Here is an 18,473-nt window from a genome sequence, read left to right as displayed (position 1 = left end):
ACCTTCAAGCTCACTTGGAGATCAGGGCACTCTTTCAAAATGGCGGCCTGATCGCTGAGGAGCCGGTCTCACCAGTGAGTCCGGCTCCCCACTGCTGAAAACATTTCTGTGGGCTAGACCGGGAAGAAACACCCCAAAGATCAAAAAAATGACTTAGTGTGGGTGAATACCGGCGTGGATTGCACCCAAAAAGCCAGCAGGAAACCTGCCAAACCCACCCTAAAGGACACTTAGGGCGCGATTCTCTGGCTGTGTTGTGGTCAAGTCAGAGAATGCTGGGAGAGGCTTACAGTGAGCCTCTGACAGGGTACGCACCTCCCGGGATTCTCCGAAGTCCTGCGAGACGTCGGAGTTGGAACGGGCGGGACCGAAAGACACTTGCGGAAGTAGTACGACCTATCTGCCCAGGGTCCACCGGCCACCCTCGATTCTCTGGCCTCCCCAGGGAGACTGCAACCGGGCGATGACCAGTGCTGGTCCACCCAAACGTGGACCAGGCACAACAGCACCCGTGGGGTCACCCAGGCCATCGGAGACCCCAGTGTGGTCAGGTTAGGCTCCCTGGCCCTATCCCTGGAGGGTGCACCTTGGTACTGCCCAGCTGGCACCTTGGCACTGCCAATGTGTCCGGATGGCACTGTCAAGCTGGCAGGAGCACTGGATAAAAGCAAATTACTGCGGATGCTGGAATCTGAAACAAAAGAGAAAATGCTGGAAAATCTCAGCAGGTCTGGCAGCATCTGTAGGGAGAGAAAAGAGCGAACGTTTCGAGTCCGATGACTCTTTATCAAAGCTAACAGTGAATGTGGGGAATATTTATACTATGGAGTGAGAATGAAAGATGAGTCATAGCCACAGAAACTCAGGGAAAACAGGGTGCTGATGGCCACAGAAACCAAGGGAACAGAGTGCGAATGGCAGCCCCCAGAGAGAACAAAAGGTGTGAGAGGCCAAACAGCAGAGAAACTGATGCGACCATCAATTCACACGAAACCAGGAGTAGAAGTAAATTGCGGCTTTAATCAACTAGAACAGTGCCTGCCTGCGACTGATCTGTTAGTGGGAGCCGCCTACAGGGCGACTGCTCTTTACACCTCCCCTCAAGGGGCGGAGCCCACACAGGCCCCAACATGCTACATCATAGGTAATATCTTACAATGGTCCATAGGTGGAGCCCACGTGGGCAACAGTGTAATACAGATATGCACATGGTGAATTGTTACAGCAATACATTCACCACAGAAACTAACATCAGAGGGTGAACTGTGACAGATGGAGATGTGGGGGTAGGGGAAGGGGAAGAAAAGGGGAGAAGGGGTAAGGAAAGGTGGATAAGATTGGGGGGGGAGTTTAAATATATATTAAGAAAGACGAGAAGGACAAGAAAGAAAGAAATGGTAAGAGACAGTTGAAATGAAATGGGATGCAAACAAATGGGTCTAGGTGGGGTAGAGCTAATCATCTGAAGTTGTTGAATTCAATGTTGAGATCGGAAGGCGAAACATTAGCTCTTTTCTCTCCCTACAGATGCTGCCAGGCCTGCTGAGATTTCCCAGCATTTTCTCAAGCGCTTTATGCTGGTGGGAATCCTGGTTTTAACAGCTTAAATTCCAGGGGAGGCTGTACATGTGCTGGGGGTCCCTCAGCTTCGGTTTCTTGCCAATCTGTGCCAAAGAGCCCTGGGAATGAACGATTAGGGATCTGTCTATCTGCTTGTAGCTGCTCCTACCAGGAGATCTGCTCTCATGATGTGCCACGCTCGTCTGTCTTGAGCCATCCTCACACACCCACCTTAGCCTGTCTGCAAATGTGCTGCGACGCCCATCGTCCAACTACACCTAGGCTAACCCCACTTTCTGCTGCCCTCCACTTCTTATCCTCCAGGAGAGATTTCAGGAGCTTTTCTGCTCTGATTATTTGGCCGGAATACTGACATTCTCTTTCCTGGATGTGAGTTTTTAGAATTCCCTTTGCTCCTGCAATTTGTTCCTTTGTCCCGGGGGGGATAAAAACAGGAAATAGTCGCCGGATCTGGAAGCCTTTAGTGAGGGAGAAACAGAGATAGCGTTACAGGTCGTCGATCTTTCTTCTGAACTGACAAAGGTTTGAGATGATGGACTTTAATGAAGTCAAACTTGTAACCTGGCTCTTTCACGTTTGCGAGGAGCAACATACATTCGTGAACAGGGACTCATTCTCTGCAAACTAAAGGCATATGTCCAAACCTTGTGCCTTTTCTGAATTACCCAGGAGCCTGAGGAGCCCATAGCTCGCCGCCGTTTTCTCTATGGCAACACCTCGGTCAATCAGAGTCAACTTGCCAACCAATCAGCATCCTATCCTCCCGTAGTATAAATTGTTGTGATCATTTGAAATTTGGCATTCTTGCCAAGTCTTATCCTGATGAGTGCAAGATGAAAAGCTTCGACAACATGTCTGTCCTTTCAGCAGTAATCACGTTCACGACCAAGCGACGGTTTAAAACTAAAATAGCGTGGTTATTGATGCTCGATCAATAACTCCTGAGACGAGATTGGAGGCAATTGAAGGCTTTATTGCACTAGATGTTTCCCCCAGCAGCGCAGGTACAGAATGCAGCTGCTGGGGAGACACGGGCTCTTATACTCCGCCTTACTGGGTGGAACCAGCAGGCAGGCTTCACCAATGAAACTAGCAGTCTCAGGTACCTCCCACACCAATAGTCTTACAACATTATTCAGGGTGCCGTAATACCCCTAATACCGACTACCACAGTTATTACTAATGGGCATGGTGCTGAGTGTGTGCATATGTCAAATAATCAAACAAATAATGACTACATCATAATTTTTAGGCTTTATTTATTTGTGAGCTGAAGAAACTAAAACAAATTCCAGATGCCTCCCACAGGGATCGCTGTCACTTTGGCTGACTGAGGATTGGGAAAAAAAGGCTCATTTAGTCCACTGAGTATGCACTGTTGTTCTTAGCGGACTTAAGAGGGTGGATGCTGGGAAGCTGAATTATCCAGGCAATTGTCCACCAGGGAGGTAGTGTGCACTCATCAAGATGGCAAGCAAAGCTAACAATTCACCTGGTCACATTTAGCTCAAACATTAAAGTTTTTTTATCATGTCCCTCAGCATGTTTCCAGTGGTTTAATACAAGGCGTTCAATAAGGTGCCACATTGGGACTCAGGTCAGGACATGTGGCATCAGCTAAAGGGGGACAAGAATGGATCGTAAGCCAAAGAACAGATACTCTGGGCTCAAAACATGGGCATTCAAACTGCCGAAGATGGATTCCACAAGGATCAATGCTGGGATCGCCATAGTTGTCCGTAGTTTGCGTAAACAATTTTGACTCGGGAAGGGGACGGGCAATTTCGAGATCTGTGGACAACCCAAATTGAGGAGTTAACGCAGAGGAGGACCGTGAGGAAATTACAGCAAGGCGGGAGTAAACTTGAAGAGCGGGCATGCAATTGGCAAATGGATGCCAATGGAGTGAAGTGCGAGGTGGTGCCTTTTCCTTGGAAGAATAGTCCTATACCTTTTGGAAAACAAGGGAAGCAAGCTAAGGAACCTCAGTAAAGAGGTGAACAAAGAAGTAATCAAATCTCTGGAGTTCTTTTCTGTTGGAATAGAATTGAAAAGCAGAGAATTGAAAAGCAGAGAAGTTATATTAAAGGTTTATGGGGCCTTGATTAGACCACATTCGGAGTACTGTGAATAGCCTTGGTCTCCATATTTATAGAAAGGATATAATGTCAGGAGAAGACGCAAAAAGGGTTTACTGGAATGACACTCGAACTGAGAAATAATGGGCGGGATTCTCCGTTCCTGAGACTAAGTGTTGACGCGGCGTAGGATTCGTGCACTTCCACGACAGCAAAACTGACGCCGCACCTGGACCGATTCAGCGACCTTGAGGGGGTAGTACTGGCACCACGTGGAACTCAATTGCCCCCCAATGGAAAACGGTGCCGGATTCGGCAGATTCGCGATCGACACTCGGGAGGCTGACAAGCTGCAGCCGCATATACACACTGCACTCCCCACACGCACTCATCCCAGCCAACAGGATGGGACTGGTTGTGCTGGAATGCGCTCATCCCGCGGTTGGGTTGGCTGGGGCCAGAGGGCATCTAGGAGGGTGTCTGGGGGACACCCATACGACCTGCGGCTCTAAGTTCACAGTGGGCAGTCAGCAGGGTATGCAGCTGCACGGCGGCCTTGCAGGCCGTGGCAATGGTGTTCCGTGCCGGTCCACCCTGACCCCACAGCCCACCTCCTGACCACCTCCTGCTACTCCCCCCCGGCAGAAGCCCGCTGGCCAGCGACACGGCTGTCAGCAAAATGTGGCCATGTTGGACACTTTCTCTCTCTCTCCCCCAGCAGCCACAGCGGCTGCTTCATGATTTATTTATTTATTTAAATTTAGAGTATCCAATTCTTTTTCTTCCAATTAAGGGGAAGTTTAGCGTGGCCAATCCACCTACCCTGCACATCTCTGGGTTGTGGGGGCGAAATCCACGCAAACACGGGGAGAATGTGCAAACTCCACACGGACAGTGACCCAGAGCCGGGATCGAACCTGGGACCTCGGCGCCGTGAGCCAGCAGGGCTAACCCACTGCGCCACCGTGCAGCATCAAGCGAACCTCGCCATCGGGTATTCGCCCCAGCGGGCGGAGGATCGCGGAGGACCCGGAGAATACCGGGTCAGGCCCGCTAATGTTATGCCGACGACGGTTACTGTACGTGCGTTCCACACCGCTGTCGGGGCACCGGAGAATTGCGATTTGGTGTGAAACCGGTGCCCGCCACGATTTTCCACCCAGTTGGCTTTCCCAATTTCGGCATCAGCTGACGGAGAATCCCGCCTGATGCCTATCAGGAATGATTGGGGCTCTTTTGTCGAGGAAAGACAAGACTGTGACGTGACCTGATGGAGGTTTTGAAGATTCTGAAAGGTTTGATGGGATAGAGGTAGAGACGATATTTTGTCTTGCAGGGGAAAACCGGAGCGAGGGGCCATCGATGTAAGATCGTCATAAACAAGTCCAACCGGACATTCAGGGGGTACTCCTTTCCCAGAGCGTGGTTAGAATGCGGATACTGCCCCGCGGAGTGGTTGGGTGGGATTTCTCGCCATTCCCACGGGCCGGATCTTCCAATCCCACTCGGTGAAACAAAAATACGGACAAGGGGAAATTAGACGAGGCCATGAGCGGAAAAGGAAGTTAAGGATGTGGACCAGTTAAAAGGTTTGGCAGGAAGATGGCATAATGTAGACATGAAATTATCCACCTGGGTGGATGGAATGGAGAAGCTGAATATTTCTTTAAAAGATTTGAGACTGGGAAATATTGACCTTCGGAGGATTTTTGGTGTTCTTGCACATTCAAAGTTAACATGTAAGCAGAACAAGAAATTAAATAAAACCATAAAATATAGAAGCAAAATTAGGCCATTCGGCCCATCGGGTCTGCTCCGCCATTCAATCATGACCGATATATTTCTCATCCCCATTCTCCTTCCTTCTCCCCATAACCCCTGATCCCCTTATTAATCAAGAACCTATCTATCTCTGTCTTAAAGACACTCAGTGATTTGGCCTCCACAGCCTTCTGCGGCAAAGAGTTCCACAGATTCACCACCCTCTGGCTGACGAATTTCCTCCTCATTTCTGTTTTAAAGGATCGTCCCTTTAGTCTGAGGCTGTGCCCTCGGGTTCTAGTTTCTCCTACTAGTGGAAACATCTTCTCCACCTCCATTCTATCTAGGCCTCGCAGTATCCTGTAAGTTTATGTAAGTGATATTTTATTAGGAGGAGGTTGCGGTAGAAGAGAAAGGCAGTCTCGGGCGTTATATAGGGCTTTGGTCAGAGCACAAAGAGAACAAAGTACAGTTTCAGTCTCCTTATCTAAGAACGATATACTTGCCAAAGAGACGCAGCAAAGGTTCATCGGATTGACTCCTGAGATGGGAGGCCTGGCCTATGAGGGGAGGTTGAATAGAATGGGTTTAGATACCCGACGATTTAGAAGAATGAGAGGTGATCTCTCCTTGTAATGTACAAACTTCTTAGCGGACTTGAGAGGGTGGATGCTGGGAAGTTGAAGTATCCAGGACCAGGAATCGTAGTGCTGGAATAAGAAATTTTGAACCCAGGCGAGGAGAAATTTCTTCGCTCAGAAGGATGTGAATCTTTGGAATTCTCTATCCCTTGGGACTGTGGAGATTCAGTGGTTGAGTTTATTCAAGACAGAGATTGGTAGCTATTTGGGAACTGGGTGAATTAAGGCAGGCATTGTCAAACTCCGGGGGCTCGACTCGCGGGCGGGTGTCGGGAGGGTCGCGGAGCCGTCCGTCGCGGCGCTCCCGATCGCGCAAATCCGCGCGCATCAGCCACAGCAGCCGGCTTTTAATAATGCCGGCTGCGAGTGGCCTTCAAAATGGGCAGGAACAGATTTTTAAAATTCGGCCGCATTGCGCATGCATGCCCGATCAACGGTGCACATGCGCATGCGCACCGATGATCGGGCACGCATGCGCAGTGCGGCTGCATTTGTTTTTATATGGTCGCATGTCCCTCAATAACGACGCTAGAGTGTAAACGGTAAAGAAGGCTTTAATAAGCTAAGAACTAGCCTGGTGCTGAGACGGGTGCTTACTGGGTGCCGCCCACAAGGCGGCCCCTTATATACGGCTCCCAGGTGGGCGGAGCCGGAGGCGGAGTTCCCCAGGGTTCCAAGCCCGGTCTTAAAGGGGACATCACCTTACATGATGATAAGGGTACAGTGTTACAGTAACCGTTCAACACATCGCAGCCTTTTTTTTCCAAGTTCCGGGGGGCCAAAGGGACCATTGGGGCCAAAGGGACCCAAAACCATTTCCTCCATTTTTGTCAGCAACAAACAAGGTAAGAGAAAATGGTGGGTCGCGAAGGTCAGCCGGCGTGGGCCGCGAAGGTCGGCCGGCGTGGGTCGCGAAGGTCAGCCGGCATGGGTCGCGAAGGTCGGCCGGCGTGGGTCGCGAAGGTCGGCCGGCGTGGGTCGCGAAGGTCGGCCGGCGTGGGTCGCGAAGGTCGGCCGGCGTGGGTCGCGAAGGTCGGCCGGCGTGGGTCGCGAAGGTCGGCCGGCGTGGGTCGCGAAGGTCGGCCGGCGTGGGTCGCGCAGGTCGGCCGGCGTGGGTCGCGAAGGCCGGCCGGCGTGGGTCGCGAAGGTCGGCCGGCGTGGGTCGCGAAGGTCGGCCGGCGTGGGTCGCGAAGGTCGGCCGGCGTGGGTCGCGAAGGTCAATCGGGTTGGGTCCCGAAGGTTGGCCGGTTGGTAGAAATGTGGAAAAAAAACTTTGAAAAACATTGAATTAAGGGATATGGGAAGGTGGTGTTGATGGAGAAGTTCACCCAGGATCTTAGAGTGGCAGAGGAGGCTCAAGGGGTCGAGTGGACTATTCTCATAATCTCATGTTCTTCTAATGCGTCAGTGCAGTTCGGTGAAGGGAGGGTGAAGAAGCTGGAGTTAAGCAGAGGTGCTGGGCTGAATGGCTTGTTTCTGGATTGTGAAACCATCCAAGGAATAGCCACACGTTTACAAGCCGTTGTTGGCTAGTTTGTGGCTTGATAACAGTGCATTTTGAAGACGGGATCTGGATTGTTAAAATTCCCCATGATGCTTTGTATCAGCCGCTTTTTTTCTTATAACAAAACCCCACAAAAGCCGCGCAAATTCAGAAGCTCAGCTCACTTACTTCATTTTGCAACAGCTTGTATTTACCCAGTGCCTTCATCGGGGAAAGAGGAATCAACACGCGTGACAGGAGTGAATAGCGATACTGGGACGAGCACTGGGATAGTCTGGAGAGGCGCCCCACTCCCTGTGCCTCGTGGATCTGCTCCTTTTTCGAGTGAGTATCCCAACCCAGGGTGTGGGTACCCCAGGCGGCTGAGGCCACGGCCCCCATTGGTGGTGTGGATGGAGGAGAGGCCAGATTTGGAGGAGAGGACGGTTTGAGGGAAGGTTTATTCATTTCTCGACCGGTCCACTGACCAGAGGCAAGTGGGAGGAATAAAGAACTAGGGGTATCATTTCAGAATATGGGATCCCACATTTAAGATGGAGCTGAGGGGCGGCAAGGTGGCGCAGTGGTTAGCACTGTTGTCTCACGGCGCCGAGGTCCCGGGTTCGATCCCGGTCCCGGGTCACTGTCCGTGTGGAGTTTGAACATTCTTCCCGTGTTTGCGTGGGTTTCGCCCCCACAACCCAAAAGATGTGCAGGGCAGGTGGATTGGCCACGCTAAATTGCCCCTTAATTGGAATTTCTTTTTAAAAGATGGGGCTGAGGAGGAATTCATTCTCTCAGGTTGTGGGTAGCACAGTGGTTAACACAGTTGCTTCACAGCTCCAGGGTCGCAGGTTCGATTCCCGGATTGGTTCACTGTCTGTGCGGAGTCTGCACGTTCTCCCCGTGTCTGCGCGGGTTTCCTCCGGGTGCTCCGGTTTCCTCCCACAGTCCAAAGACGTGCAGGTTAGGTGGTTTGGTCATGCTAAATTGCCCTTCGTGTCCAAAAAGGTTAGGTGGGGTTATAAGGATAGAGTGGAAGTGTGGGGTTAAGTAGGGTGCTCTTTCCAAGGGCCGGTGCAGACTCGATGGGCCAAATGGCCTCCTTCTGCACTGTACATTCTATGACCTATTAATGCAGGGGGGGGTGGGGTAATGGTCACCGGACCCTAGAAGCCCTGAGTTCATGGGTTTAAATCCCAACACAGCAGCAACTGGTGGAACATAAATTCAGTTAATAAATCTGGGATATAAAGCTAATCTCAGTTATGGTGACCATGAAACGATTGTTGTAAAATCCCATCCGGTTCACCAATGCCCGTTAGGGAAGGAAATCTGTCGTCCTTCAGCAATGTGGTTGACTATTAAATGCCCTCTGAAATGGCCACGAAAACCACTTAGTTCGAGGGCAATTAGGGATGGGCAACAGATTCTGGCCGAGCCAGCGACTCCCACAATCCATGAAAGAATAGAGAAAAAAGTAATCTTTGGGATCCTCTGTCGCAGAGAGCACTGGAGGCTGGAGCAGTGAATATTAACAAGGCTGCGTTGCACAGTTTCTTGAATCTAAGGAGAGTTAGGGGTTACGGGGAAACAGGCAGCAAAGTGGAGTCAAAGCCCCGACCCTGGCAGAACAGGCCCGAGGGTCTGTACGATCAACACCTGCTCCAATTTCTTATGATCTGTGGTGGTATGTATTAGGGGTAATACGGTACACCATGAATGCCGAGGAGCTATTGGAGGACAGATGCTGGGTCCCGATTGGATCCGCCGCCGACTGGGCTCCACCCAGATAGGCGGGGTATAAGAACCCGGTTTACTCCCGGCAGCTGCATTCTGTGACTGAGCTGCTGGGGATGGTGTTACATGCTCCTATAAAGTGCCATGGATGGCACAGTGGTTAGCACTGCTGCGTCGCGGCATCCAGAGACCCGGGTTCAATTACAGCCTCGGGTGACTGTATGCAGTTTGCACGTTCTCCCCGTGTCTGCGTGGGTTTCCTCCGGGCGCTCCGGTTTCCTCCCACAGTCACAAAGATGTGCAGGTTAGGTGGATTGGCCATGATAAATTGACCCTTAGTAGTCAAAGATTAGGTAGGATTACGGGGATGGGGTAGAGGGGATTGGGCCCGGCTGAGGGGCATCTTCAGAGGGTCGGTGCAGACTCAATGGGCCGAATGGCCTCCTGCTGCACTATAAGGATTCTATGGCCTCCATTGTATGAATAAGAATTGTTGCTGGAGTTTAGAGACAACACAATATTATAGAATCATAGAAATCACAGTGCAGAAGGAGGCCATTCGGCCCATCAAGTCTGTAACAGCCCTTGGACAGAGCACCCTACTTAAGCCCATGCCTCCACCCATCCCTGTAAACCAGTAACCCCACCTATCCTTTTGGGCACAGCAAGAAGTCTTATATACACCAGGTTAAAGTCCAACAGGTTTGTTTCAAATACTAGCTTTCGGAGCGCTGCTCCTTCCTCAGGTGACCTGAGGAAGGAGCAGCGCTCCGAAAGCTAGTATTTGAAACAAACCTGTTGGACTTTAACCTGGTGTTGTAAGACTTCTTGCTGTGCTCATCCCAGTCCAATGCCGGCATCTTCACATCATATCCTTTTGGGCACTAAGGAGCAATTTTAGCATGGGCAATCCACCTAACCTGCACATCTTCGGACTGTGGGAGGAAACCGGAGCACCCGGAGGAAACCCACGCACACACGGGGAGAACGTGCAAACAGTCAGTGACCCGAGGCCAGAATTGATCCCCGGTCCCTGGAGCTGTGAGGCAGCGGTGCTAACCACTGTGCCACCATGCTGCCCTATAATAAATAAGAACAGAAAAGGCTGCTCACACATAGCCGATCAAGAACCAGCTGTGGAGATAGTGAAACAGAGTTTAACGTTTCAGGTCTGTGACCTCTCATCTGTACTGGAAGAAGTTGGAGATGTGACAGGGTTTAAGGAAGTACAGAGGCAGGGAAAGTGGTGGGGGCAGGCTAGGATGTGTTGTGTTAGGCTGCTTCGGATAACACAGGCTGCTACCTGATGCAGTCTTAGCTAAAGGATGCTCCAGACTCTGAAATGAGTTCAACGTGTTTATTGAACTATTAACACAAGTTCTCAAATGAGTTCGACTCTCTGCTAATCTAACTGTAGTAACTCAGTCTAACTGTACCAGCTTGCTCTAAGCCACGTGCTGGGGTGTGATGTTGCTGATCAACCCTGTCTAACTCTCTAGATGTCTGTCTGTGGAAAGAGGCAGGGTGCGAGTGCCTCATCCCTTTTATAGTGTTTATGTCATGCCCCCTTGTGGTGATGCCACCTCTGAGTGTCCTGACTGCCCATTGGTTGTGTCCTATTCTGAGTGTTCATTGGTTGCATGTTTGCACATCATGGCAGGGTGGGAGGGGGAGAGGGGATTGGGATGAAAGGCAAAATCTGCGATAGTGTGGAATGCAGGAAGGATTAAATGACAATAGGGTTGATAGAGCCAGGTAAAGGGATTGCTAATAGAACAAGTAAAAAAGCAAAAAGTAGGTGTGAAGAACAGCAGCCAAAACCCTTCTTAGCCTCCACTTTCCAAGAATTAGCAGCGGTGGCTCGGCCCTGAAATTATCGAAATGAATACTGAGGAAGGAATAAAATACAGCAACTTTAATTTTTGTGTGAATCGCTTTTATTTCTGACAGAACAGTTGCATGAAAGTGTGTTTACATGTATGCACGGCAAGGAACCTGAACTAACCACAAAGCCAAGCAAGCTATGAGCTCCTGAATTAACTAACAATCCACATCAAGGGTGGCACTGAAGGCTGGATGCGTGCTGGAGCATAGAAGCACACTTACTGAGTTAGAAGGGGCTCCAGGGACCACCCCAATGCCCACCTCTACTCTGCTCAGATTGTGATCTCCACAACACTGCATGGTGAGGCACCAGGTGGACCCCCTTCCCTGAGGGCATGGGGAGGTGGGTTCGATAGGACCTGCACCCAGACAGCTAGCAGCCACAAGCTCCTCACCCTTTTCTATCTCCCTCAAAAATACCCATCCTGATGGAAGATCCAGAACGGATAACGCGCGAGAGAATTGAAAGTACAGTCAATCTGGGCAATGATAATCTGCGCCACTCCTTGTCTGAAACAATAGCCCATTAAGCATCAGTAGCATAACTAAACCAGCCAGGCGATACTTAAGGAGAAACACTGACACACTTAAGGAATAGTAAATTGACAAAAGTAATTCTTCTGAAGTCTACAGGACTCATCAAACCACTTCCCGATGGCCGATCCTGACAGTGCCACACAGTTGGCCCTTGTGCCGCCATTAGGCTGCTTGCTGATGCCCCTCTCCCAGTTGGTGAAGTTGACGCTCTTGCTGGCCATGTCCAACCAGTCTCCCTCAACCGCGATGTCAGTCACGCCGATCCAGATGTCGTGGTCGTCTCCCAGGGTCTCCCTGGCGTAGTCGTAAAGGGCGTCATTCTCGTTGTGGCTGAGCGGTGCGCAGAGGGTGCCCCCGTGCAAGATGCAGTCGTCGGCCGCCTCGTGGAAGCTCTTCTGCCCAGCCATCAGCAGGAAGCACTTCCTGTGAACTTTCACCCCTCTCAGGCACACTGGACAGAGAGCATGGGGGTTGGAATGAATTAGTGACAATGCAAATGACACATTTCCCAATGCTTAACGTGGCTCGACTTACTTTGGATGGGGAAATTGGTTTGTCTGCAATGCACCAATGGCAAGGCAATATATATTGTGCATGTCTACGTACATAGAATTTACAGTGCAGAAGGAGGCCATTCGGCCCATCGAGTCTGCAACGGCTCTTGGAAAGAGCACCCTATCCAAGGTCCACACCTCCACCCTATCCCCATAACCCAGTAACCCCACCCAACACTAAGGGCAATTTTGGACACTAAGGGCAATTTATCATGGCCAATCCACCTAACCCGCACATCTTTGGACTGTGGGAGGAAACCGGAGCACCCGGAGGAAACCCACGCACATACGGGGAGGATGTGCACACTCCGCACAGACAGTGACCCAAGCCGGGTATCGAACCTGGGACCCTGGAGCTGTGAAGCAATTGTGCTATCCACAATGCTACCGTGCTGCCCAAAACTGTCTAGTTGTCTTAAGGACATTGAAAGTCAACCCTGACATGTACAACCAATGTTAGATGGCAGCTTCCTTTCACTGAAGGACTGTCATCAACCAGCTGAGATTTTCAACCGTCTGGCCGACACATTTTATTAATTACTTTCCTGTTGCCACCTCACAAGTTATGAGAATTATTGCATTTAGTTTTATGACTTGTCACCATGATGTTTGGGTCCAAAATGCATCCACACTACCACAGTTAACACAGACCCATGGAGAGATCTTGGGCGGCACGGTAGCACAGTGGGTTAGCCCTGTTGCTTCACAGCGCCAGGGACCCGGGTTCGATTCCCGGCTTTGGGTCACTGTCTGTGCGGTGTCTGCACGTTCTCCCCGTGTCTGCGTGGGTTTCCTCCGGCTGCTCCGATTTCCTCCCACAAGTCCCGAAAGATGCGCTTGTTAGGTGAATTGGACATTCTGAATTCTCCCTCTGTGCTGGAATGTGGCGACGAGGGGATTTTCACAGTAACTTAATTGCAGTGTTAAGGTAAGCCTACTTGTGACAATAATAAATATTATTATTATTGAAACAATTAAGATCCTGGGAAGGCTTGACAGGGTCGATGTAGAGTGGGTGTTGTGAGGAAATCTGGAACTAGGGGTCACAATTTCAGTATTAAGGGGTCCCCATTTAAGACAGAGATGAGGAGGAATTTCTTCTCTCAGAGGACCGTTAAACTATGTAATTCTTCTCCCCAGCGAGCAGTGCAAGCTGGGTCGATGAATAAATTCATGGCTGAGTTAGACAGATTTTCGATAGGCGATCCAGGCCATTAACTCTGTTTTTTGCTTCACAGATGATGCCAGACCTGCTGAGTGTTTTCCAGCATTTTCTGTTTTATTCCTGGTGCAGACTTGGTGGGAGCCTACTGCAGAGATCATGATGGGGACAGAGGGCCCCTGCGTCCAGCCAGAGGCAGTGACAAAGTCCCAGGCTTCCTTGTCAGGCCTGTTCTCGAGGAGCATATATTTTGTCTATAAAGAGTCTCCAAATCAATACCCCACTATTCCCACAATCACATTTCCCAGTGCCTCCCCTTCCAACATAGGCCTTGTAGGGGTGGGTAGAGGGTCCCCAATCATATCAGGCCAGCTGGGAATCTCAGCAAGTCCAGCAGCATCTGTGGAGTGAGAAACAGCGGAATGGTGCAGGTCATCTGATCGGGGATGGTCGGAGACTTGACCTACCTCAGAGGGCCCCTCAGAAGTCCCAACACAAGGCCGCAGTGGAAATTGCCCGGGAAGTTTCAAATTCCAATGGGCAAGCCCCCTGCATACGGAACAAATCTCTGTGGTAGCTTCGGAGATTTCAGACCGTTCCAACCTACTTCCCTGAAAATGTTAGACAGGAAGAAAAGCCGAACCTCGCTCCTGGGTAACTAGAACTGCCCACTGACCCCCCTCCCCCCTCCCCTCTCCACCAACACCCCCTGTGAAACACAACCCCCCCGGCTCCCTCCCAATCCTCCAAATTCCGACCCTTCCTGACTCTAACAGCCCCAACCTTCTGACCCTCCCGACCCTTTATGAACCCTGACCCCCCCCCCCCCCCCCCCTCCCGACACCCCACCTCAATCCTCTGACTCCCCCTCCAACCATCCAACTCTCCAAAGCAACAAAAACCTTCCTTAAGTAAGGAGGCCAAAACTGTGCTCGGTCCTCTGGTTCTGGCTTCAGCACTGCCCTGCACAGTTGCAGCAAGGCTTCCCGCCTTTGATATTCCGTACCCTGACCGTCATTCGGGGCTGGTTTAGCACAGTGGGCTAAACAGCTGGCTTGTATTGCCGAACAAGGCAGCAGCACAGGTTCACTTCCCGTACCGGCCTCCCCGAACAGGCGCCGGAATGTGGCAACTAGGGGCTTTGCACAGTAACTTCATTGAAGCCTACTTGTGACAATAAGCGATTATTATTATATTGTTACCTGTCTGAAGTGCCTGGTTCTCCTTCAGTAGGTTCACCTCTTCCAAGATGTGAGCAATCTGCTCCTTGATCTCGCGAATCATACCTAGCGTCACCAACGCTGAACAAAGATGAAGAAAACAAAGTGAATGGTCAGGCCACAAAACACCGGGTGCAAATGAAATCAATCTCAAAATGATGATGTAATCAGCCAGGGGCGGGGGGCAGGGGTCAAGGAAATGTTCTCCCACAAAATTGCTCCCTTTGAAATTTGGCATTCTTGCATTTGTCCTGATGAGTGGAAGCTGAAAAGGTTTGGCAACGTCTCGTTTATTGCTCTCAATATTCTTTGGAGGGAAACATGGCCGTGACATTCTGCTCGATCGCGCTGGTTTCAAGTCAAAGCCAGTGCACAAGGTCACAGAATTACAAGCGGGAGTTGTGTTCAGTGTAAGGCGTGTTTCCGTGATACACGGCGCAAGTTTTATTTAAAGAAATCATGCTGGGGGACAAGCGTGCTCCAGAAATGCCAGGTACACTCCAACACAAATCAGTCTGGCTTTCTGCTACGGCTCCTCATTGAGAGCTTACAAGAGGTTCGAGATACTGAGCTCGTTCCTTTAGGCGCAAGCACACTAATAGAAAAGTTTTTTTTAAACTTCACAAACATATATATTTTTTAATTTAAATTGACGAAGAAACTGACTACTGTTCACCAATTTAACCAGTCAGTGGATCTGGTTAATTTTTAAAATTCAGTTATTTAAGGTCCGCTTACTCACAGGTAACGGATTTGACATTCCGATTAATCAGCTTTTTTACATTTTATTCTGCTTAAATGGAAAGGCGCTACACAAATGCAAGACTTTCTTGTTAAAGGTGCTTGCATATTTTTCTGGACAGTTTTAAATGGAGGCCATGCAACATTGTCATTTTATCTCTTGGAGTTTCAACATTGAGGCAAAGACGTCCAAATGGAAAACCATTTGAAAATATTCAGAAAATTATATCAGTCCGTGTCTGCTGTTATATTGAGACTGCCTCAATTTTACCCCTGACGTGTGATGTTTCTTACCCGGGTGAGGATGTGTCAGGGGAGTGGGTGTCTGTCAGTCAGCAGTGTGAACTGGACATATGGAACCGTTTCCCTTGAATGAATGAATGAATATCGCTTATTGTCACAAGTAGGCTTCAAATGAAGTTACTGTGAAAAGCCCCTAGTCGCCACATTCCGGCTCCTGTTCGGGGAGGCTGGTACGGGTCGACCGGTTGTCAGCTTATTCGTCCACTCTCCCCACTTCTCTCTTCCTTCTGCCCGGAGAATGACATGTCATGTTGACACCCAGATCTACAGCAGCCCCTCACTGTGCCTCATTGAGGTTCATATCCCTGGCTCGTTGTGCAACCCCCTGGTGAATGGTAGCAGCTATTTGACTCTGTTGGGCATCGCAATCCTGTCCCCGAAGCTCCACAGCCCACGGTGCGGGGGTGGTCACAACGGGTAAAGCTAGTTCCTGCCTTTCCCCCGTTACCACCACGTGGAGACCCACACATGTCCAAGGCCCGCACCATTGATCGGCAAGGTCTGAGTGGCTCTGTACTGTGCCACAGGGGCATTTCAGTAGACTGAATACCCACTCCATGCCCCATTAGTAAACTACATTTTGGGTCGGACACAATTGCAGCCAATGAGAGCCTGTAAGGTGCTGCTCATCTCCAGTTTCTTACTCACAAAATGTAAGAGACTTGAGCACATCAATCAAAGCTATCACTCCAGTGCGGTACTGAGAGAGTGCTGCACCGTCAGGGATAGGGGGCGGGATTCTCCAGTCTGCCAGCCGCGATTTCCGGCGCGGTGCGCCCCCGCTGGCAGCGGGATTTTCTGTTCCCGCAGCCGGCCAATGGGGCTCCACATTATGGCCACCCCCACGCCATCGGGAAACCCGTGGGTGCGCTGCCGGCGGAACGGAGGACCCCGCAGAGAGAGAATTTTTCAGAGGAGAGGTTAAACCGAGACCCCCATCTGCTCCCTCAGATAGATGTAAAAGATCCCACCTCAGCAGTGCCTCAACGTCCTGCTAGAAACACTTGATCCAGGTGTAATCACTTTTCTGCTACAGTTTCACTTGTCCTTCCCATGAAGTATTCAATATGTTTCATGGAGATTATATGAATTCATAATTGACCACCAGTGACAGTATGATTAATAAGAGTAAAGCATGACCACAATCCACTGTGAGCACCGTTTACAGATCAAGTTAATGTATTTTCCTGCATTGCATAGAGAGACAAGTGAACTTTAAACACAGGAGGCACCTTCAACCACCAATGAATTCGTGCAAAGAAATTCCTCATTTCATGAACAAAAAGGTGGCAATGAGAAATGTTACCGCCGGGCCCTTTGACATGCATCTGCAACTTCAATTCAGTTAAACCCAACAATCATCTCGCCACTCTCCCTCCGGTCTAGAGAATGGTGCATCGTCCTGCTCCCCAGATGCAGTCCCCTCCCCTCCCAACTCTTCTTTCAGTCTTCTACTGAAGCTCACGTCTCCGAGTCCCTGTGGCGAATGCTAGCAGCTATTTGACTCTGGTGGGCATTACGATTCCAACCCTATAGTGAATGCGAGCAGCTGTTCGACTCTGGCGGGCATCACGATTCTCAGAATCATAGAATCCCTACTATGCAGAAGGGGGCCATTCAGACCATCAAGTCTGACAGAGTATCTCTACCTAGGCCCACGCATCCCCCCGCCGCATCCTATTCCAGTAATCCAGTAATCCCACCTAACCTTTTTGGACACTAAGGGGCAATTTATAACGGCCAATCCACCTAACCTGCACGCCGTTGGACTGTGGGAGGAAACCGGAGCACCCGGAGGAAACCCACGCACACACGGAGAGAACGTACAAACTCCACAATATCACCCAAGGCTCATATTGAACCCGGGTCCCTTGCGTTGTGAGACAGCATTGCTAACCACCATGCCATCGGAGGTTCCTCCTTTGCAGTGAAAGCTAGCAGATATTTGACTCTGGTAGGCATTGTACCGCCATCCCTATGTCTCCACTGCCAAGGAGGGTGCTGAAGTCAGCTGATGCCTCCCTCGTTATCGCCTCAACAGAGGTCAGCTTAGACCTGGGGCAGGCAGCACGGTGGCGCAGTGGGTTCGCACTGCTGCTTCACGGCGCCGATATCCCAGGTTCGATCCTGGCTCTGGGTCACTGTCCGTGTGGAGTTTGCACATTTTCCCCGTGTCTGCGTGGGTTTCGCCCCCACAACCCAAAGATGTGCAGGCTAGATGGATTGGCCACGCTAAATTGCCCCTTAATTGGAAAAAATGAATTGGGTCCTTTAAATTAAAAAAATAAAAAGTTCATTTCCCTCAAGTGCCCATCTAATTTCCTTTTTAAAAAAAAAAGCTAAGACCTGGGGCTTGGACCCACTGGCCTTCACGTGGGTCAGTGGCTGTGACCGGCACTGGGAAATCGAGGTAACCCACACACGCTCTGAGCAAACGCATACCTTTCTTTGGGGCTGCATTCTTCTTCGGTTTGATCTTGGGTGCCTGCGCACTGCTCTCCTGCAGGAGACATAGAGCAAAGAGCACCAGGAAGGTTCCTCCCAGCTGCATGGTGCTCAACGAAAATGGAAGGACGGGGAGCAGCGCTGCCCTGATTTATCCGAGAGTCGGCGAAAAAAAAATAATCAAAACCTGATGACCAGTCAACCCATCCAAGGAGAAATGATTCCAGATCTCCAGTTCACAGTACTGGCTGCCAGACACCCCCTCCCCAGACACAGCCCCACCCACGGAGGAAACGCCATGCATCAGTTACCATCTCTCCACAATTACCTTTAAATTAAAAAC

General features: G+C 50.4%; 1 protein-coding gene across 1 annotated transcript; it reads right to left on the bottom strand.

The window, feature by feature from the left end:
• Positions 1-11,198: 11,198 nt before the first annotated feature.
• On the bottom strand, positions 11,199-18,256 carry LOC140425827 (tetranectin-like). Its single transcript, XM_072510223.1, has 3 exons — positions 18,128-18,256; positions 14,624-14,722; positions 11,199-12,156 (listed from the first exon to the last, which is right to left on the bottom strand). Exons 1-3 carry the CDS (start codon positions 18,234-18,236, stop codon positions 11,756-11,758), a joined length of 609 nt encoding a protein of 202 aa, XP_072366324.1. The 5' UTR covers positions 18,237-18,256; the 3' UTR covers positions 11,199-11,755.
• Positions 18,257-18,473: the final 217 nt, after the last annotated feature.

Source organism: Scyliorhinus torazame, chromosome 6 (genome assembly GCF_047496885.1).
Source record: "Scyliorhinus torazame isolate Kashiwa2021f chromosome 6, sScyTor2.1, whole genome shotgun sequence".
Lineage (NCBI taxonomy): Eukaryota > Metazoa > Chordata > Chondrichthyes > Carcharhiniformes > Scyliorhinidae > Scyliorhinus > Scyliorhinus torazame.
This window is presented reverse-complemented; position numbering and strand designations above follow the sequence as displayed.